This window comes from Arvicanthis niloticus, chromosome 3 (genome assembly GCF_011762505.2).
Source record: "Arvicanthis niloticus isolate mArvNil1 chromosome 3, mArvNil1.pat.X, whole genome shotgun sequence".
Lineage (NCBI taxonomy): Eukaryota > Metazoa > Chordata > Mammalia > Rodentia > Muridae > Arvicanthis > Arvicanthis niloticus.
Window position 1 is genome coordinate 85,780,393 of NC_047660.1, and position 21,739 is coordinate 85,802,131.

The 21,739-nt window shown below is 52.7% G+C and overlaps 1 protein-coding gene across 7 annotated transcripts in view; it reads left to right on the top strand.

Annotated features, from left to right (window-relative positions):
- Positions 1-20,444, top strand: part of Arhgap22 (Rho GTPase activating protein 22) — a 155,980-nt gene extending 135,536 nt beyond the window's left edge. For 3 of the 7 annotated variants that reach the window (XM_034497942.2, XM_076931451.1, XM_076931450.1), the window contains 6 exons: positions 9,651-9,858; positions 13,292-13,424; positions 14,142-14,215; positions 15,245-15,366; positions 16,804-17,689; positions 19,852-20,444. In XM_034497942.2, the coding sequence (XP_034353833.1) occupies positions 9,651-9,858; positions 13,292-13,424; positions 14,142-14,215; positions 15,245-15,366; positions 16,804-17,689; positions 19,852-20,080 (1,652 nt within the window). In that variant the 3' untranslated portion in view covers positions 20,081-20,444. Of the gene's footprint in view, positions 1-2,312; positions 2,419-9,650; positions 9,859-13,291; positions 13,425-14,141; positions 14,216-15,244; positions 15,367-16,803; positions 17,690-19,851 lie in introns of those variants that run through there. The other 4 variants (XM_076931452.1, XM_034497940.2, XM_076931453.1 and 1 more) reach the window with 3 other exon arrangements.
- Positions 20,445-21,739: the final 1,295 nt, after the last annotated feature.

The following is a 21,739-nucleotide window of genomic DNA, read 5'->3' on the forward strand; positions in this document are numbered from 1 at the left end:
TGAGGGTTTAGGGACTGGTTCAGTGCCCTTGTGTCCTTTCCAGCAGTTCTGAAGGCTTCTCCCCTAAAAAAGCTCCAGGAGCCTGTGATCTGGGGTCCTCAAGTCAGGGGACACAGGTAGCAGCCACTGCTACAGGCTCAGCAGAGACAAGGCATTGGGGCTGTCTGCCAGGAGAGCCAAGGCCACAGTAACTACTTTATCTGAGAGCTCCCACCCCCACACCCCCTGCTTGGCCATCCTTAACACTGTCTCCCTCCCCTCTTCCCACCCTCCTGTTTTCCATCCCCCCTTGTTGTGCAGCTGTATCCACCCACCTTCCCTCACTAGGCTACATGGAACTCAGCACTTCTGCACACAGTTCAGAGATGCCCATCCAAGCAGAATAGCCCGCCTGCTACCAGGATGCTCACAGAAGAGAACCATCCTTGTGGTTTCAGCTTTCCAGCCCTGCTCCCCAGGCTGCTCCTAACCCAAGGACTCAGTGAAGCAGGGCTGGTGAGAACTAATAAGCAGGAGGCAGCTGCAAACCTCCACTCACCTGGGGCTTTCCTAGACTTCGAGTTTTAACTCCAGATGGGGAAACTGGGGTTCAGAGAGGAGACAAGTGGGCACCTACCTAACCCACCCTAGGACAAGTAGGTGGGTACCCCCACCCTTCCCATCTTCATAGTAACCTGAGGAGAGAAACACTTCTCACTGAACACTTTGGATTAGATACACTCTTGGCCCCACATTTAGCTTCAGGGCCTGGACTAAGAGTCTCAGTGTCCCACAGGCAAAAATTAATGGAAGAATGGGCTTCCCCCAAGGACCTGTGTCCCCTGACTTGAGGACCCCAGATCACAGGCTCCTGGAGCTTTTTTTAAGGGAGAGGCCTTCAGGACTGCTGGAAAGGAGACACAAGGACACTGTGAACCAGAATATTCCCGTAACCTTTACACTTTCTGGGCTGACATGTCTCATCTCCTCTTCCTCTTATGGTTCAAGCATCCTGGGTCCCTTGGTAGTTAGTCTGTGACCGCCTGTCCACCCTTAGTGTGCTTATACCTACAAGCTTCTCTGGCTGTGTAAGGTGAGGCAGTCACAAGCTCCAGGAGAAGACATGGACATCAAAATACCCCATTTGAAATAAAGACAGGATGTGATTAAGACTGGCTCAACCTGCCTTTATTTGGTATTTTGATCGTTATAGATTTTTGTACTACGATTTGTCTTTTGGTTTGGTGGTTTGGTTGTATTGAGACAGGGTCTCTCTACATAGCCCTGGCTGTCCTGGAACTTAGTAAGTAGATCAGGCTGGCCTGGAATTCACAGAGATCCACCACCTCTGTCTCCCAAGTGCTGGGATTAAAGGCGTGCAAATGTGGGTTAAGGGGTGTTCTTAAAAATATTGCAGCGGGTTGTGTATCTTGGTTCTTGGTGGAGCCCTAAACTTTTCCTTGGTCTTTACACCAAGTGAGAGCCTACTAAGCGTAAGCAAATAAAGTGACTGTCCGCTGCACACCTAGCTTGAAGAGAGGATCAATTTCCCCAGGCTCAGGGCCTTCTTCCTCCTCTCTATGCCTCCATCTCTTCCAGCTCTGCTTCTGCCTTCTGGTGTAGGCTGATCCTACACATAACGTTGTGGACTCTCGTCTCCAGAAGGAACCCTGGGAAGATAGATAGGCTTCGTAGACTTATTGAGGAATCTCTGTCACTTTTTAGCTAGGAGACCTCAGATAATCTCATACCCGCTCTTGATTTGTTAAAAAGAGTTGTTAATTATCTTTTAGAACTGTTCAAGGAGATGAGGTCAAATCCAAACCATTGCCACTAACCCTAAGGGTGCTGGTTTCAAGGAGGTCAGAGACCTGGAGGGCCTGGAGTGTGGAGCCTTCCACTTACTATTGCTTTAATAATAATATAATAATATAATAATAATAATATAATAATAATAATCAATGCCCTGCTCGCAGGTTGACTCAGACCCAGTTGCCCAATCTTCTCTGGCTTCCCTTGCACCACCTAGAACTTGTGCCTCCCCGGGGCCTTGGCCTGCGTGGGTGTTCCTGAAGAGGGTCCCCAGATAGAAGGAAGTGATCCCGTGGAGGACTGCTGCGAACTCCAGACGCCTGATACCGCGGCCCCGAGAAAGGGGTGCGGACCGGGAGCTCCCAGCGCTGGGAGCTGCCTGGCAGGAGGCATCCCAGGCACTCGATCCTCCCGCCCTCGCCCCAGGTCCAGCCCTGGGCGGCTCAGGCCGGGCGGGCGGCGGGCAAGACGCTACCTGTGCGCGTGCCGGGCATTCCTGCCGCCGCCGCGCCGCCGCGCCCGGGCGCGCCATGGGCCTGATGCCGGCCGCGCGGGCTTTTTCCAGCTGCCGCGCCTGCCCGCGGCCGCTCTGCCGCCTGCCCACCTGCTGCGCACCCGCCGCCCCAGGTAGGGGCTCGACGGGGTGCGGGAACCGGGGACGTGGGGCTCGCGGGCCCTGCGGGAGGGTGGCTATAGTCGCGGGAGCCGGGGATCAAGAGATGGTTCCCAAGGGGCTGGAGAGTCGTGTACGTGCGTGTTTGTGTCGGTGGGAAGAGGAACGGGCGACCCCCCATCCCTTTTCCTGTCAGGGGTCCGGACCTGCGTGAAGAGACTAAACAAATTTGCTAAAGATCTTCCTCATCCCCTTCTGCTCTGAGACCTAGCAGGAAGTGGGTGCCAGGCTCTGACTCCAAACCCAGTCGGAAGCCTTTGAAAAGCCACCATCCAGAGGAGGGAATCAGTCTGCCCCAGGGTCTGGCTAGTGTTGGGCAACCCTATCCTCTAGAGCCTTAACCCGGGGTGGTTTTCCAGGTCATTGTGGGGTCAAGTTAGAAAGGTTTTTCAAACCCTTCCCAAGCTGAGGCAGGGCCTGAAAGAGGGGCAGTCGGTAGTCCTGACAAAGGGGAAGTGGGTGTTCAAAGAGTGGGTGCACAGTGGGTTGCAGATAGGAGTGAACCAAAGAGCAAAGAGAGGCTGTAGCCAAGGGAAGACTGAGAGACTGTAGATTTATCCAGAGTTTGTAAACCTCTGGAGAATTGCTTTCTCATTGCGCCTTCCCCCTGGCTGTGGCCTCCAGTCCATTGGGGAGAGCCAGCGGCAGACCGACAGTGGCCAAGCGGATCTGCTGCCTCAGCCCTGGGACCAGATCCAGGAGGGAATCCCAGTGGCCTTCCATTCTTGCTGTGGCAGAATCAACCCCCACCTTCCCAGGGCTTCCCTTGATGGTCAGGAGAAAACCACACTAGGGGCCCTGTGTTAGTGAGGCACAGTCATCCGTGGACATAGCTCTAGGACTTGGCAGGAAGGTTGAGGGCTGCTTCCAGGGTCTTCTAGAATGATCTCTCAGCAGTAGCAGGTTCTGTGGCTTCCACTCCTGCCTGGGTTTCCAAGAAGCGCTCCCTGGAGGCACGTAGGCTAGGCTAGAGGGAGCAGCTGTCTAGGCAGAAGCTGTGCTGTAGGTTCATCCCGAGGAAAGGCACCCCTGCCAGCTTCCTCTCAGTTGGCAGAGCAGGCACTTGGGTGACAAGTGTAGGCCAGGCCCTCAAGAAACCACATATTGACTGTGTTTCCAGCTACATGACAAGACTACCAGAACTGGTTCTTGGCACATTTCCTCTCTGAGGCTTGCCAGGAGGGCTTTGGGAGTTCACAGAGCCTACCAGGAGGACTGTGGCAAAGACAGCAGTGGGCAGAGCCTCTGGAAAGGGAGGCTGCCTGAGGCCTGAACATGGCTTGTCTACAGCAGGGGCAGCTAGCAAGGAAGACTTGGAAGGCTGAGATGGAATGATGTCTGGGTTTTTCCTTTCATAAACCCAGTCAAGGAGGGGATGCCCCTACCCCGGGAGTGTGGGTCCATCTTGGGTCTCAGGGCAGTCTGTGAAGACAGATCTCACTCTGAAGATGGAGAGCTTGTAATCCACTGTTTCAGCCAAATGTGTGCCTAGAGCCTACATCTCTGTGGTCTTATTACTTGCTTGTGTCTCTACCTCATGGTGTCTGGGTCAGTGCTCATATGACCCTTTGTCTCCTTTCCTTGATCCTACCCTCAGGCACCAGGTGTTCTTCATCAGAGCTACTCCACTGACACCCCCCACCCCATTCCTTACCTCATACTTAACGTGTTTACTGTGTCGATACCTTCTCAAAACCTCTTCTGTTCTGAAGTACCAGGACTTTGTGGCTCTCTCTCTGCTGGACTGCTGCCCTATTTGGGGACAGTGAGAATGCTCAGAAGGTTTCATTGGGAGGCAGGGGTTGAGAGGGGCTGTCACAGACCAGACCTGTCAAGACTGGGTGCTGTGTGGACCAGTGGGCTTGTCTAGGTTTTGCGTCCACCAGCTGGTAGGGGCCAGCAGACTTGCCTCCCAGCCTGGTTGGTATAGAGAAGACCTCAGCTGGGGGCATGCTCTCAGCCCGAGGGCAGCCCCGAGGCGTCTCAGCATGGCAGCACCCACATAGCCACAGTTTTACTTTCTAGGTTTCCAGTGTCCGGTGACCACCTGCTGCCTGAAACATACTAAGTGGAAAATTCCGGAAACAAACAGCTCCTAAGTTTTAGATTGTGGATTGTGATGAAATCTTGAACCCTCCCACTCTGCCCTGTCTGGGGTGTGAATCATCGTTTTGGGGTGTCTGTTCTGTGTATGTCACTCACCTGTCAGATCGGTTGTCATGGTGTGATAGTGTGCTGGTGTTCACACAACCTTTATTTTACTCAACAATGACCCTAAGCACACGAGTAGCACTGGCAGTTGGAGCAGTTGCTGCCTTTAAGTGAAAATGTTCAAGTACAGAAAGGGGTGGGATATGGGGAGCATCCACTTAGCTGTCTGTCCAGTACATTGTTAAAACTGTTGTTTTGCCAGCTACTCACTTTAAATCCAAAAGAAACGTGTGGCTGTCTGTCACGCTGACATCCTGGTTCTTCTCAGCCCTCTCTCTATCCTAAACTTCTCCATTCCTGCCCACAGCTTCTCAGTCCCTTACAACCTGCTCCCTCAGTTATGACCTTTCTTTTGTTTTCCTCTCTTGTCTGTCTTTCTTGGTCTCCTTCCTTCCTTCCTCCATCCCCCACCCCCCACCCCACCCCGCCTCTTTCTCACCTCTCTTGGAGCGCGGCCCTCTCATGGCCTGCCGCTCTCGCTCTCCTGCTCTGCACTCCTCCAGATGCCTCTGACCCTACTCTCCCTCATATACACAGTAAAAATCTTCCCCTCACCCACACCTTGGAACAGTCCTGTGTTCAGTTTATACATCTGGGGTGGAAACCCTCCATCTATACACTTAGATCCTGGTCTAATTAGGGGATGGTGTTGCCTGCACTTTCACTGGGGATCTGGGTTAGCCTCCCCTGGGGCTAGGACTTTCTGTTCTTAGAACTGGGCCAGGCACGAGCGCATAGTAAGAGACAGATGGCAGGTATTCTGAGCATAGTGCGCAGGGATAAGAAGGAAGCTGGTTGGAATCACGGAACTTTGTGAGTCTCCTGTCTTCCTGATGGTGGCCTTCAGTCATGGGGAGCTGAGGCCAGGAACTGAGTGCAGTGACTTGGGACAAGAGAACACTGCATGGTGTTTGTCCTCTACACTCACTCTTCCACCTCTGCCCTGAAGAAAGCAATGCCTTCCCACTGCTGTGACCCTGGGGTGGAAGTGTGGTGGACAGAGAAGGCCCTGCCTCTGTGTGTGTGTGTGTGTGTGTGTGTGTGTGTGTGTGTGTGTGTGTGTGTGTGAAAGCTGACACTGGAGACAGTTGAGGAGTGAGTCTCACTGAATGAAAGGTCTCTATGAATGGATGAAAAGAGGCAGGACCATGACAAGCTAGCCCGTGCCCCACCGGGGGACCTTGTTCATGGACACTTTGTCTGTATGGTCTATGCCTGCTCATTTGAAGTAATGGTGCTCCTGGTTACAACAGATATGGCTTCTCATGGCTTCTATCTGTGAGCCAGGTCTCCTTCCTCACTTATCCAGACTCTGGGGTCATTTGAGAAAGTCTTAACTCACAGACTTAAAGCAGAAGAAGCAAATGACTGCCCCAAAGCCTGAAATAGCCTAGCTGGGGTAGGAGACAGTAAGGACTACTGCGGACTGCAGAGGATTGGCAGTGGGTTTCTGTTAAAGGGACCATAGCTACTACAGAGGGCTCTGCCACTCTGGCCTTGCGGGAACTTAGGCCTGTCACCACCGCAAGCATGGATTATTTCAAGAGAAACTCTAGATCTGGGTTATAGTTCAGTTCTAGAGTGCTTGCCCAACATGTACACCTCAAAACAAAGAGAGACAGAAGGAGGAAAAAGCATATTTAAAAAATGTTTCCAACATGATAGGAGGTAAACTCATGCATTTGAGGCCCTGCATGTGGATGAGTGAGTTCTGAGTGAGAGGAAAAATAGCTGAATCTCTAGGCCCTTAGCCAGCCAGTTCTAACCCCAAAGGCTAGGACACCATTAGAAGTGACTCAAGGCCTCCTGAGTCTGGCCTGCTTTGAGCTGCCCAAGTGGCCAGCTTGTCCCTGGGCTGCAGGCTCTGTGCCTTCCCCTGGGTTAGGGGACTAGCCTGCCAAGTCCCAGAAGAGGCAGGTTTCCCTCTTGTCCAGTATTGCTTCCTCTGCTGTGACCCAGATGTCCATGGGACCTGCTGCTGCCGTTTCCCCCTCCATTCCAATGTGGGCTTTGGTAGCAGAAGAGCTGGAGTGTTTGCTGTACCCTGAGTCACATTGAATGGACTGGCCTAGGTTCCTGCCACATGCACGCACAAGCTGACATGCTCACATGATCACATGTACAAACAAAAGGCCAAAGCGTGTGTGCATGTGGCACATGCAAGCACATACACCTTTTCTTAAGTCACTAATGGTATCCACCTGATATGCCCTGAGGGCTTTCCCAGATAGGGGCTGGTGGGACCAGGGAGGTTTTCTTCCCTGATCTATCTGCTGAAATTCCAGATCATGCAGACTAAGGAATAGCATTTGCAATGCCAATCTCTTTAGTGCTTGGAATGGAACCCAGGGCCTCATGCATACTGGACAAAGGCTTTAGCACTGAGCCACACTCAGCCTGGGGATTGATGTGTCTTATTTTTAAGAAGCCTGGAGCAGGGAGTGAGGTAGGCTGCCAGGAGGTGGTTGGACTCCTCACTTGGCTGCCACATGATCCAATTCCCAAAACTATGGCCCTTTCTAGTGTGGTGCTCCTGTCATGCCTTGAAGGATATCCCACAGAGGAAGTCTGCACAGTGAGGGTGTGAATAACACTACACATTCTAGAGACCAGACCTCCTAGAGCAGTGGTTGGTTCTCAATCTGTGGGTCTCAGGGGGCTGAACTACCCTTTCACAGGAGTCACATATCAGATCATCCTGCATATCAAATATTTATATTATGCTTCATAACAGTAGAAAATTACAGTTCTGAAGTAACAAAGAAAATAATTTTGTGATTAGGGGTCACCACACCATGAGGAACTGACTGGATTAAAGGGTCGTTGGCGTTAGGAAAGTTGAGAACCATGGTCCTGTGTGGCTTAAGGCAGTGAGAATTTCTCCAGCTGCTGACCCACTGGGCAGAGAGCTTTACAGAGCTTGGCACCTTTCGCTCTTTGCCTGGGCTATTAGGAAACTCTTAGTCTTGTCATGTATCAAATCACCAGTGTTCTTAGCCAGGAATTCCTCTGCCTTCTCTCCTTCCACTCTGGCCCTGTTTAGATGTTTGGATTCTTTTCTTTCTGATGTTTTCTGTGTTTTGTTTGGTTTTTTTTTTTTCTTTTCTCCCAAATGTTTTTGAGGTATGGCTTATTGGAAAGTGTACATATCATCCGGGCACTGTTCAGTGGTCTTGCTTATTAAAGTGTGTATGACTGGGATGGTGTATCAGGGTTAGATACAGCGATGCTGAAGCCCTGAGGCCCCTCTGGTCACAGACCCACTAAGAGCTAAATCCTGGCTTGACGTCACCCCCAAGTTGACTTGTTTGTAGCTTCACATGAGTGAAGATACACAGTAGGGGCTCATTTATTTTGCTCACGATTATGGCTTTTGTTCTTAAGAATTTTCATGGAATCTACCATCTGCTTTACCCTTCTTAAACCTTGTTCACATGGTGCTGTAACCATCCTTCAGCTTCGAAAGCTGTGCCACAGAATGTCCACCTCCCTCCCAGCCCCCAGCAGCCACCGTTCCACTTCCTGTCTATGTGTCACAATGTAGGAATGTCTCACCAGCGCGATCACAGAGCTTCTGTTCCTTTTCGAATGTCTTAATTTGCGTATCGTGCCTTCTGGGTTCTTCCGTGTTGTGGCCTCTGTCAGCGTTTCCTGACTCTGTGAGGCAGAACCGTATCTCGCTGCGCAGGTATACTGCATTGTGGGTATGGATGGGCAGCAGATGGTCTCTCACCTTTTGTTGCTGTTTGCAAAGCTGCTGTGCATGTGCACACACACACACCTCCTCCATGCCCCCCTTCAGTTCTTTAACAGTTTCTACCCAGAGCTGGGATTGCTTGCAGTCAGTCAGTTCTCAGTTCCTTGAAAGTCCCACCACACTGTATGTCTGTCTCAGCTGTGCTATCTCCTGTTCCTGCTAGTGGTGCATAGGGCTTCATTCCTCTACCCTGAGCAGTGCATAGAGCTCCTCCTCTTCCTCCTCCTCTCCCTCTTCTTCCTATTCCTCCTCCTCCTCTCCCTCTTCTTCCTCTTCCACCTCCTCCTCTCCCTCCTCCTCCTCTCCCTCCTCCTCCTCTTCTTCCTCCTCCTCTTCCTCTCCCTCCTCCTCCCTATTTTACTTTCTCCTTCCTTCTCTCTGTTTCTCTCTGTTTCTCTCTGTTTCTCTCTGTTTCTCTCTGTCTCTCTCTCCCTCTCTTCTCTCTCTCTCTCTCTCTCTCTCTCTCTCTCTCTCTCTCTCTCTCTCTCTGTGTGTGTGTGTGATAGTACACATATTAGGATAGAAGACGACCTTGAGTGTCTGTCCTCAGTGACAGTTTCTTGTTCACTGCTGCATATGGCAGGCTAGCTGGCCAGTAAGTTTTCAGGGACCTTCCTGTCTTCACCTTCCCATCCTGCCATGGAAGCACAAGCACTGGGATTACACATGTGCCACCGTGTCCAGCTGTGCCCAGATCTGAGCTAAGGCCTCACACCTGTGAGGTGTGAGCTTTACCTACTGAGCTGAGCTAGCTTCCCAAGTGCTCATTGCATCGTTGTGAGGAACGGTGTTGAGAGGGATGGTGTTTCTCACATCAGTGTGCCATCTGTCTCGTCCTATGAGCTGTGCCTCCTGACTCCTCCCTTCTGTAACAGTGCTCGGTGGGTTGACCCATGATGCATCTGCTCATTTTCCTGTGGTTGAGCATGGCATAGTTTCGCATCTGGAGTGAGTTCATCCATCAATAGAATCCACGCAATGCTCCCTAAGGCCCTTTTCTCCCGGCTTGGATAAGCTCCATAGGCCACACCTACTGCTGCCCTAACAGCTCTGACCAGCCACCTGGCTGTGCCCTCCCAGTGTCCAATCTGTTTCCTTGGGAAGAGCCTTGGCACACACACAGCATTCTTTGCCTTTCATTGTCCCAGACACCCTTCACCCACCATTGTGCTGTGAGTGAATGCCAAGTGAGTATGAATAGTCCCTTTCTATGTCCAGGGATCTTTGGGCAGCGGCTGGAGGACACAGTGCACCATGAACGGAAGTTTGGTCCCCGACTGGCACCTCTGCTGGTGGAGCAGTGTGTGGACTTCATCCGGGAGCGAGGACTCAGTGAAGAGGGGCTCTTCCGTATGCCTGGCCAGGCCAACCTGGTGAGGGACCTGCAGGATTCCTTTGACTGTGGGGAGAAGCCGCTGTTTGACAGGTGAGCTCTGGGTGACAGCGCAGTATTGGTGGAACCGTTTGCTAAGGCTCCGGTAGGCTCCTCCCTGACACCAGCATTTCTGAGCAGGGCCTGGTGTGTTGGCTTCCCATGTGACTCATGCATGTTTAGCCAGTCTGCCCAGAGTGTGGGATACTGGGGCATAGAATCAAGTTGGTCCCTGATCTTGAGGGTGTCTGCCACAAACAAGGTCAGCCGTCTGGTGGTTTCCACTGCTCTTCCCTGACCCAGGTAGAGGAATGCAGGCTCCAGCTAGCTGCCAGGCACAGCCGCATCTAGGATTCCATGCATACTGCAGTGTGCCTCTTAGCTCTGCCTTCCCATTGACTCGGCCCAAGCTTCCATAATGGCAAGATGGCAGAGCAACTGAGTTCCATCTCAGTCAGATTCTGGGAAGACAGTCACTTCTGTCTGCTTTGGATCTGTACTCATCACTGAGACTTTCCCATGTCTAGCCCCTTCCCCCCCCCCCCCGTGGGGTTGTGTGGTCTCTCATTACAAAGCAGTTTTGTATAGTTCTTGTATGAAGCCATCAAACCAAACCAGACATCCATAAAGCTTCTGCCTCTTGTGACATCTTCCCTCAGATGTAGGCTCCTTCTGCCAGGAGCCAGGATCTGTAGTGCTCATCTTGGCCCTGGACCTCCCCGAGCACATAGAGTGGGCCAGTTCTTTCATTAGATGTGGAGTTCAGGGCTAACCATGGCTCCTCAAGGAGGGCATAGGAGACCCTTTCCCTGGATCCTTGTGAAACTCTGCCCAGCTTGTGGAAACTTGTGTGTTACCCTACATGTCTGCAGGCAGATGTCATCTCTTCTGTAGGCCTCAAGGTTAGAGATTGCCTTAAACAAAAGCTGCCTTGATAGGGCCTGGGAGCAATGGCTTTTAGAAACATCCCAGGGTCAGATACCCTGTGGTAGGTTGGATACTACTGGAAGGATGTCAGTCCTCACACCACCATATACAAGCTCACTGGGGTCTCCAGGCAAGGTACCAATCCTTCTGGCCTAACCCACTCTGTAGTGTCATTATCTTATCATACCTCCTGTTTTAATGTATGGTGCCACCTGGCCTTGAATTGGCTCCTGTCTCTGAGTTCAGGCCCATAGACCTATATCTGTGCTTTGGCAGCATGATAAGGCCCTTCTTCCAGACCATGGTTCCTGACTGCCCCTCCATCATGGCTTTAACATGACTTCCCTTCCTGGAGCTTTAACAGTCCCTCCTCCCAGGTAGGCATCTCACCACTGTCCCTCCACCACAGGGCTCTGACCTCCCTCTGTTCAGAAACTCCTCTAGGTTTCTGAGATCATTCTCTCCCAGTTCCTGCTATTCCCATAGCAGCTGTGCCACCCAACTCACAGAGTCTCCAGGGCTCTGCTGTTCTCTACCTGTTCAAAGCGGGCTCCGGAGCTATACCCCTCAGCTCACTCATAGGGGTGCACCTTAGTATTTTACTACTCCCTACTCATAGAGGCCAGCGGCCTCTGCTCCCCTGCCCACCTGCTCACTGTGGGCACCAGAGCTCAGCTCCCTACAGCTCAGTCACAGAGAGTCCTTCCACCAACCAACTGGGCTTGCATGATGGGGCTCTGTCTCCCAGATTTACTCTACCTTGTGCAGCATCCCCTCCCTCCCCCAGCCCCTGAGCCCCTTGTCCTGTAGCCCCGTGTACAGATACTGCTTCTGGCCTTGGTCTTTCTCTACCACAAAACTCCCCTTTCACCCAGTTACTCTTTCTCCCTAGTAATATTCTCTCAGCCCCTGGTGTGTGTGTGTGTTCTCCAGGATTGGAGACAGTTAAGAGGTAAGGCCTCGTTCTGGATGAATGCTGTTGTTGTCATGGGCAAGAAGGGGCCTTTGGAAATGGAGAGATTTTGGGAAGCTGAAGATGGGGCATGGGCAGTGGAGATAGCTGACTTGACCAAAGCAGGTCTGCTGACCCACTGGGCCTTCTGTGGCCTGGCCTCAGCCCACAGCTGCATGTAGCATACACTAGGAGATACCCAGGCTGACGGGCCTGGAATGCTCTCTTCAGTGCTAGTGAGAATGTAATGGGGGAGAGGTGGATTCACTGTGGTGTTGGAAGGGAATTTGGGGACATCGGAGTCAAGTGTTTAAGACCAGCAGTGAGTGGGGACAGAGGGCTGCAGAGCCAGCCAATGGGAGAGCCAGAGTGTGAGGAAAAATGGGCCAATGGTACAGCTGAGCACCAGGCCTCTGTGGGTGAGGGAGGGAGCTTTGAGCAGGGATGCAGGCAGGAAGGTCTGTGAACTGGAGGTGGAGAGCTACCACTTAACCAGTCCCACTTCCTGACTCCCTGAGGCAGCCACAGCTGCTGACCCTGAAGAGTCCCAGGTGGGAAGGATACTGGACTCCAGAGTGGATGGAGAAAGTGGCCCAAAAGAAGTCAGTGGGCAGTTAGCAGTGACATTCTTGGCTAGAGAGGGGAGGTCAGGGAAGAGCCCCACATGTGTGAGTCTTGGGTGTGTATGGCATAGCCAAGGTCTGCCAGTACCTGGCCCATCTTCTTCCAGTGCCTCCTATGAGGAACTTTAAGCTGGGGCTTGAAGCTAGGGGCTAGGAAAGTCTCCTGGGACCTAGGAGGAATTAGCTGTGGCCAGGACTGGCCAGAGCCCAAATAGACAGGAAAAGAGGGCGTAAGCCTGAGCTGGGATACCCTTGACCTCTCTTCCCTACTACACACACACACACACACACACACACACACACACACACACACACACTTACTTCAGCTAAGACATCTCTGAGCCAGTAGAGGAAACTAAGTCCTGTTGTTGGACATCCAGAGGCAAGGGCCTGACCACTCACCTGTTCAGCCAGTGCTTAGATGCCTGCTCTCTTCAGGAAGGTCTGCCCTGATGGCATCCTTCTGATATAGATTTCCCAGTTTAGCCATAAGCTAAGCAGGCTCAAGTGAAGGCTTGCTGTACTGAGAGAGCTTTGTGTGAGCTGATCCAGGTCATAAGTAATTCCTTCCACCCAGCAGAGCAACTGTTGTGAGTGGAACAGCTTTACCGTGTGGCGTGTGCAGCAGAACATCTCCCAAGCCCCACACTGTGATCACAAAAGAGGGTTTTCCTTTACTCTGTATGTTGGACTAGACACTAGCTAGATTCTGAGCCAGTGGTGTGGGATTGATGAGTTAACCCAAGCTGGAGCTTCTGGTAGCTCAGTGACACTCCCTGCAGGGGCCCCACCTCCTGTGCTTGAGGGCAGCTGGGGCCTGACCCTGACCATGGGCAGCTGCAGTTGGGTCCAGAGGAGCCTAGCTGTAATGCACACACCTCGACCTGAGCCCAGGACTGTCTGGGGCATGTGAAGTAGAGCGTATGTGTTAGTCCTGCAGCTGCCTGGGTTCCTGATCTTACCCATGTCTCCCTTTTCACCCCAGCACCACAGACGTGCACACAGTGGCCTCCCTGCTGAAGCTCTACCTTCGGGAGCTCCCAGAGCCGGTCATCCCTTTCGCCAGGTATGAGGACTTCCTCAGCTGCGCCCAGCTGCTCACCAAGGACGAGGGGGAGGTCAGTGCCTCTCGGGACACATCCTGGGGGTAGGCTGCTGGGCAGCGGGCATGTGGAGTCAGGACTTATCCATTGCATATGAGTCCCGACAGGAAGGTTGCTGTGTCGGGGAGAAGGGATCCTCAAGCGCTGTGCAGTCTGTGTAGCCCTCTAATTTCCCCTAGAAATTTCTCACAGAAGTAGAAGTGGGGGTGGAACGAAGATCTCTCTTTACACTGGCTGCCCAGTCCTGGCCTCCTCACAATGGGTTCTTCAGTTCTGCCATCGTCTCCCAGAGACTCCGGCTTCCAAGCCTGCACAGTGACCAAGGAGCCCTGTTACCTGTTTCCTAAGACAGCTCCCAGGATGGGTTATCAGCTTCCTGCCCTTCACTCTGCCCTCCTGGCCATCTGCAGCTTTGAGCTGCTGCAGCAGAAAAGACTGTTTACCTTCTCTGTGACTGTGTGGGAGGGGGGCTGGGGGTGAGAGTTGTTATCTGGCAAATATTTGTGCCCTGATAAGTGAGCTGAGACATTCCTCGGTGGCCTTGCAGAGGCTCACCCCTCACCCCAGCTCCCAGAAAGAAAAGCAGTCTCCTCAAGAGGTCACAATCACACTTTGGAGACATGGAGGTCATCTGGGGCTGGCCACACCTCCCTTCTCCTGTCTCACAGTCCTCCCTTCAGAGGAGGCCTCACTGCTGCTGTCTGAAATGCTTTCTTTTCCTTTCTTCACAAGGGGACCGTGGAGTTGGCCAAACAAGTGAGCAACCTTCCTCAGGCCAACTACAACCTGCTCAGATACATCTGCAAGTAAGTGGCCTGTTTGGGGTGGGGCTCCTCTGGCCTGCTAAGGCTCTCTGCTCATTCCCTCCACCCCTGGAGAGACAAAACTGTATAGAAGGGCCATTCTCCCTCTCAACACTGCCTCACCAAGTGTTGGCATGGAAAGACTGTGGAAGAATGCAGAGGTTCCCCCCCACACCAAGTAGTCAGTGAGTGATTCTGCCCTCTGCTGGCCTGGGCACCTCTCACTTTCCTACCTCTAAATGAGGTATATATCTCACGAGGTTTAATACCCTTATCTTCCCTCATTCTGGGTGCTGGTAGAAGCCTGCACGGATGACATTCACCCATTGCCAGGTGGGGGGCTGAGCTTTTGGGGCATTTGTCTTCTGCACCAGGGATAACCAAACCACGTCCTTTGTTTCTCAAGATATTCTTAGATCACAGGGGATGTCTGTCTTGATCAGATACAGGTGTATACACCTGACCATACCCAGCAACTATAGAAAGCCTGGGAGGTCTGGCTGAGTGTGGGGGTGGAATGGGGCCTGAGGGCACAACGTTGGGGCCATATGGTTGGTGCTGGGGGTGGAGGGTGTGGATAGAGGGAATGCATATGTGAAGGAGTAGGCTGGGTGGGTGTGGGATATGACTGGATATTGGAGGTAGCATAATACCGTAGTGGGTGGTTGGGTATAGTGTAGCTGAATGAGTAGGGATGGGGTGGGCTTTGTGTGGATATCTCTGGGGTTTGGCTGCTCATAGGTGTGACAAATGAGGTGGGGGTGTGGAAGCAGAGGTGTAGTCTAATGGATGGACAGAGCATGTAGTATGTGAGTGGCTGGCTGGCTGGAGTGGGCATCATTCATTTGGTATGGTGGGTATATCTGAGAGGTGTGGCTAAGAGTGTTAGTGTGGTGGGTGGCCAGGTGGTGTCTAAGTGAGTAGATGAAGTGGGTGTGGCTTGGTGGGTGTGGCCAGGCAGGGCTTGGAGCTTACAGCAGATTGGAGTTTAGAATCTGCTGCTTCATCAGTTGCTTCTTTTCTCTTTTGCAGGTTTCTGGATGAAGTGCAGGCCCACTCAGATGTCAACAAGATGAGTGTCCAGAACTTGGCAACTGTCTTTGGCCCTAACATCCTTCGGCCACAGATAGAAGATCCAGTAACCATCATGGAAGGTAAAGTGGAGGTGGCTTGGCAGTGTTCAAAGCTGGGAGACTTTGGGATCAGAGCAAGGCCAGGGGATCAATAGCTTAGATGTCCTGTCTCCATCTTCAGGGACAAAACCTTCTTCCTTCCATCCCTCCCTTTGTGGCTGGTAGCAGCTGATCTTTGGAAAACATTAAGATGGCCAGTGGTTAGAGATGACAGGACAGTTGGGAAGCAAGGATCCTTGTCCTTGAGCCTACACAGATTGTTTTCTGCTTGTCACGGGCAAGTGATAATCTTAGGTTCCTGGGTGACATACCCGTGAAGCACAAGGGAATTTCTCTTTTGCAATAAGTAATAATACAATGATGTTTTTGAAAAGCAACATGGTGAGTCTAAGGTGGAAGAATAACTGAAGTCCGGGAATTTGAGGGCAGCCTGGAGCACATGAGACAAGGTCTCAGAAAGAGAAGGAGGTGAAAAGGGACCAAAGCAGCCTCCTGTGCGTTCCTCACACCCAGCCTGAGTGTGATAATTACCCTTAAGTCCCAGATGATGAAACAAAGGCCAAGTGAGGTGAAGTGACTCAGCAGGGACCTGCCAGCCAAGCTTGCACAGGGCCCACATGAGAGGCTGGAATGAAAACAAGGATGCACATGCCTTTGGGAAGACCATCCCCAAGAGAGTCAGTGCAGGAATCCTGCTGTCCACACAGGATGTTCACATCTAGCTGCTGGGGACATTTCTGAGGACATGGCTCCCAGGTCAGGCACCAGCAGCAGCCTCACAGCCTACTCTGGAAGGGCCCAGTTTTCTGGCTGAGAAATACCTTCTGTACTTCCTCCTGGATCACTAGCATACCGTGTGGAGTCCACCCATCCATGGTGAACCTCCCTACTCTGGTATTCAGTTGCAGGTAGCTGGAGAGAAGAAGCCTGCAGAACAGACACTGTAGACCTTCCCATCACCCTGCTGGGCCCCATACCAAGCTCCTAAATTTGGAGCATTGCATCTTAGGGATGATGGCGGGAGGGCTGGGTGGGCAACTCTGAGTACGTGTGTGTGTGTGTGTGTGTGTGTGTGTGTGTGTGTGTGTGTGTGCATGCATGCGTGTGTGCCTGTGTATGTAAACTCTGTTCCAGTGTCCTGTATGGTGGATGGGCTCTGACTTACTGGCTTCTGATTTCCATTTGCATCCTGTCATCCTGTGGCCTTGGTGAGCATTGTGTGTGCATGGCACCCACCTCCCCCTAGGGTGAGCAGTGCTATGCTTCCTCCATGCTCAGGGCCTTTGTGGGCACAGTCCTTCTGTGCTTGGTACTGGCTGGTGTGATGGTTCTCACTCAGACACAGGTGGAGGAGCCCTGCAGGAACCGGCATCCTGTGGCTGAGGTACAGCTAACCCTGAGTGTGTTAGAGGCATGGGTATTGCCACTTGCAGCCAACCTCTTCCTTCTTTATTATAGGCACGTCTTTGGTTCAGCATCTGATGACTGTCCTCATCCGCAAACACGGACAGCTCTTTGCTGCAGCCTCCCTTGAAGAACCCGCTTCACCACATCGTACTGTCCAGGGCACAGTAGAGTGGGGCTCTGAAGAAGTCACCAGGGACCACCAGGGTGAGCCTGGTAGCCCTGGCTTGCCCACACACAGGACTTCATCTCTGGATGGGCCAGCTGCAGCAGTGCTCTCTAGAACTTCTCCGCCATGCCTTGGCAGCCAAACTGGCCCAGCAGCCACCAGCCCTGGGAAGAGGATGCACACTTTGCCTGGCTGGAAGTCTTCTTTTCGGCAGCAGGGGTCCCGGTCAGAGAGCCCAAAAGGGGTCAGCTCATCCTTAGAGGTACCCATCATCTCCTCTGGTGGGAATTGGCTCATTAATGGGCTATCCTCTCTTCGAAGCCACCGTCGGGCCTCATCGGGGGACCGGCTTAAGGATTCAGGCTCAGCACAGAGACTCTCCACCTATGACAATGTGCCACCATCCAGCCACTTTTCTAGCACTGCCAGCGTGGCCAGCACGGCATGGTCTGTAGCCTCGTCCTCCCGAGAGGCCTCTGTCACCAGCTGCACAGCCTGCCGGGCCAGCAACTCTTCCGCCTGCAGCTCCTTACACACTGAGTGGGCTCTCGAGCCCTCTCCTCTCCCCAGCAGCAGTGAGGGCCACCGTTCCCCGGACCTGGGCCACAGCCTGGATGAGGCATGTGTGGGCAGTGGCAGCAGTGAGGCCAATGACCCAGGCAGCCCCACACAGGCCCATGTTCGCCGCTGCCAGGCTCTCCAGGGCCAGGTGGCTGAGCTCAGGGCAGAACTATGTCACCAGAGGACTGAGTACAAGAGGAGCCTGAAAAGGTAAAGGACCTCGCTTATGCTGGCGGAGTGGAAAGCTGCAAGGGGGAAGGGCTTAGAAAGCTGCAAGGGGCGGGGCTCAGAGCAACCAGCTCCCAGGCCGCCTTCTTTGGAAAATGACACTAGCCTATTCAGGGTTGGGAGTGGATGGACACATCAGCTGGCAGGCCTCCACAAGAGAAAATGTCAGTTTGTTTGTAGAACAGGAGTCAGGAGTCAGGTGGCTCTCTGGGATACAGTGGGTGAGAACAGAGCCTTGAATGACTATATCACTGAGCGTGGCCACAGAGAGGGCTGCCCAGAGGCTGTCCAATGTACAAATCAGCCTATCCCGGGTGCCTATAGTAAGCCTAGTTATACCATTCCTCACCTACACAGCGCCTCCTTGCGAAGAATGGAGGGGCACAGTGAAGGCCCTTGAACCACTCTCAACTGACAGAGGGGCCACTTGGAAGGAGAGTTTGTATGAGGATGGTCTCCAGCACAGGAAGGGGACCATGGTACCGTGTCCCATCGAGCAGGCTTTTGGGAATATGGTCTATTGGCATACATGGAGCTCACTCATTCTGCCTCTTGTAATCCAGTTTCTGCCCTTCCAGTATCTCTCTAAGAGGATCCTTTGTGAAATACAGATAGATGTTGTGCTAGGTGCTGGGGACAGAGTTGTGTCCCAAACTCATCAGAATTCTGTACCTGACTTGTATTTGGGGGTACCAGGATGAGACCATATACAAGATTCATCAGAAATGCTTGGCATTCTAGGAAGTGGACGCAGGACAGGAGCCCTGGGGAGGGAAAGGGGCCTCCTCTCCTCAGGAGAGGGTAGGAAAGCCTTGGGGTTGGGGGTAGGGGAGCATGCCTTGGAGCTCTGCCAGCCTTGAGCAGGGTAGTAAGGCAGGGGCTTCTGACTGGGTACTGCTTGGTCTTCTTCAGGGGATAGTGAGAGTGGAGGAACTGATGGAGTGTCTCGAGGACTTTGGCTCTCTGTTTGGAAAGCTTAGGAGGTTCAGTAGGAACCAATTAGGAGGCAATAGGAGTCTAGGCCCATGGGTGGCATGGGCCATGGGGGGCAACAGTGGAGGAAGGAGAAACAGAGTTTGGCACATGTTCTGAAGGTGGATTTGGGTGGGCCTTGCTCTCTGATGAGTTGAGAAGAGCTCACCTGGCATAAAAGTCTTAGCACTATAGGGGAAGAAGCAGGTGCTCATTGGAGATGACGAGGCGGGATAGAGCATGGCTTGAGGAAGCTGTCAGGAGCTCCGCGGTGGTCTGTTCAGTTGGAGATGCTCATAATCAAGTCAGGAGTTTACTAGGAGAGCTTAGCATCAAGAGGCTGGACAGAGTCGCTCTAACATAGTATAGACAGAGATGGGAGGCCCAAGCAAGGAAAGGATAGCAAAGAAGGGCTGGGGACAGAAGCAAGCGAGACCTCAGTGCCATCCTCTATGAGGTCCCCTTTCTCATGGCATGCCCACTGCTATGGTGAAGGGGCACCTTTCTCTAAACATTGTGCTCAGTGTCTGGGAGCAGAGGGAAGTTGATGCCCAGTCCACAGATTGCTTTGCTGCATGCACATTGTACCGCTGTGGTGACTGGAGTGCTTTGGGGAGTCACCCCCACATTTCAGAGGATGCTGGGTCCAGTGTCATCTCTTGTCAATGCCATAGAGCTCAGGCTGATGTGAAGGCTCTAATAGTATAGGACTTGCAGAGCAATCATGGGAGGTGACCCCAAGGAGGACATAAAGGCCAGACAGGTATTTCCAGTGGGTTTACGTTCTTGCCGGAGCACTGTATAGAAAGCAGCGGATGTTGATAAGACTATAGAAACAAGGGTCAGGGACCACTGCCCCTCTTGCTAGTGAAAGGTGATTCCCTCACCAGGACAGGTGACAGGAGTGGAGCAACAAAAGGTGACATCTAGCAAGGGTTCAGGGATATTGCTAGTCCAAGCGTTGGGCAGGAATCCTTATGGTGGTGGCTTTTCTGGCTAAGAAAGCCTCCCTGTAGGGAGCTTCCACTGGCTTACAGCGGCGAGCAAGGCTGTGAGATCCCTTCCTACAGCCCACTTGCCACCTCCCTGACTTGGTGGTGAGACCCAGGCCATTCCTGCTGTGACAGTACCCCAGTAGCTGGAGTCTGAAATCCCTCTTCTTGATTTTTAAGCATCGAGGAGGGCAGTGCTGAGCTGCGGAAGCAGATGTCTCGGTTGGAAGAGGAGCTGGACCAGGAGAAGAAGAAGTACGCCATGCTGGAGATCAAGCTGCGGAACTCGGAGCGAGCACGCGAGGATGCAGAGCGCAGGAACCAGCTGCTGCAGAGGGAGATGGAGGAGTTCTTCGCCACCCTGGGAAGCTTGACTGCTGGGACCAAAGGGGCCAGAGCCCCAGAGTGAAAGGAGCAGAGGCACATGTCTATCTATGTCTGCTCACTTTCCCTGCAGGGCTGGCCATAGGCTGCAGAGGAAGCCAGAAGCTTCAAGTTTGGGCCAGGCCACCAGCAGGGCCATCTGCCTCCAAGTGCCAGATAGAGAGAAGGAGCCTGACACCAGAATGGCAACTGTCAGGATCCCACATAGTCCAGGCAGGATCTGGATACTTCTCCAAACATACGGGTCCCAGCATGTGTCAGAGGGGATGATGCCAAGATCATCAGCAGTAGCCTCTCATCCAGGAAGAGTCCCCAGTGGCCACCCAAAAGGTGGGCACCTTGAGAGCCGGGCCACCACCAGGAACTTTATTAAACGTGCTCTGAAAGCATGGTGCCTGTCATGAGCCTCATTCTTCATATCTGTGACAAGTGGAGTTTACCAGGTGATACGTTTCTTGGAAGGCTGAGCATCCCCAGGGTGTGGGTGAAGCTCCCTGAGGGTCTCAGCACTGTTGTTGGGGAAGCCACCTCAGCAGCTCCCTTAGCTCTCCTACCTCAGAGCCTCTGTGGCTACTTCTTTCCCTGCAGGTTCTCTGAGATGCCCTCTGCAACCTGCTTTTCTCTGCAGGAGCTCAGCTCTGCTCCGGAGAGCTGGGTCTTCAGGAGGCCAGAGCTGGTTGGTCCTCTAGATGTCTCCCACCTTATACTGGGCCTGCCCACCTGCCAGATCTTGGAGTAAGAGTGAGCCTGTAACTTCCATGTCCACTCACTCCTTGAGACATCATCAGACCTTGAGTGCCCCCTAACCCCACCCCCAGCCTCCAGGAAGCTCTGAAGTATTCTGGCTGCTGTGATAAAATACCTGACAGAAACATTTTAGGCTGTGGCAGTGAGAGCTGACCTAGCTGGGGCAATAGGAACCTGAGATAGCTGGTTACATTGTATCCACTAGACCACGGATCTTCTTCTGGAAACGGACAGGCCCAGAGTGTCTCTGGGTCTTTCCTATGTATGTAAATCCAGTCAAGCTGACAGTAAAGATTGGCCATTTTAGAGGCCTAGCTGAGAGAGGACTGGCCCCTCCTTTCTCCCTGCTTCTCTGTCACATGTGCAGCCTCGTTTCCCCTTAAGCAGTGACCTATGGTGACTGAGGTGTGTGAGTATGTGTGTGTGTGTGGGGGGGGGGGGAGGTAGCTAAAAGGTCTTCAAAGTATCCCAGTTTCCGCTCATCATGTGGAAAGGTCATTAAGCCCCGAATGCCTACCTGACTGAGGTATCATGTCTGACAACACCTGGGCAGCAGAATGGCTAGGGTTACAGTGCTATTAGGTAGCACTGGCTACCCCTCATGAAATACAAGGCCAGATGCCCCTACCCTCACCTTCAGTGGTAAGGCCAACTGACATCTGACCTGACTGTCCTTAGGAAGAGGACTGGAGACTTCCGCAACTAGAATTCCTACCAAGGACTCTCCCAGCATCAGAGGCCAGGGTCAGCGTATCCCTGGGAGTGCCAAGAGGGCAGCAGAGATATTAGTGTATGTTATGGGGTCCTGCTGCAGCCCTTGCCCAAAGGTAAAACACCACCCTCCCCCTGTATTCAGAGAGGGAAGACTAAGTGACTTAGATTCCTCTGAACCTCTCAAATGCCAACTTAAAGATCACTCCTTATCTCCTCTGTGACA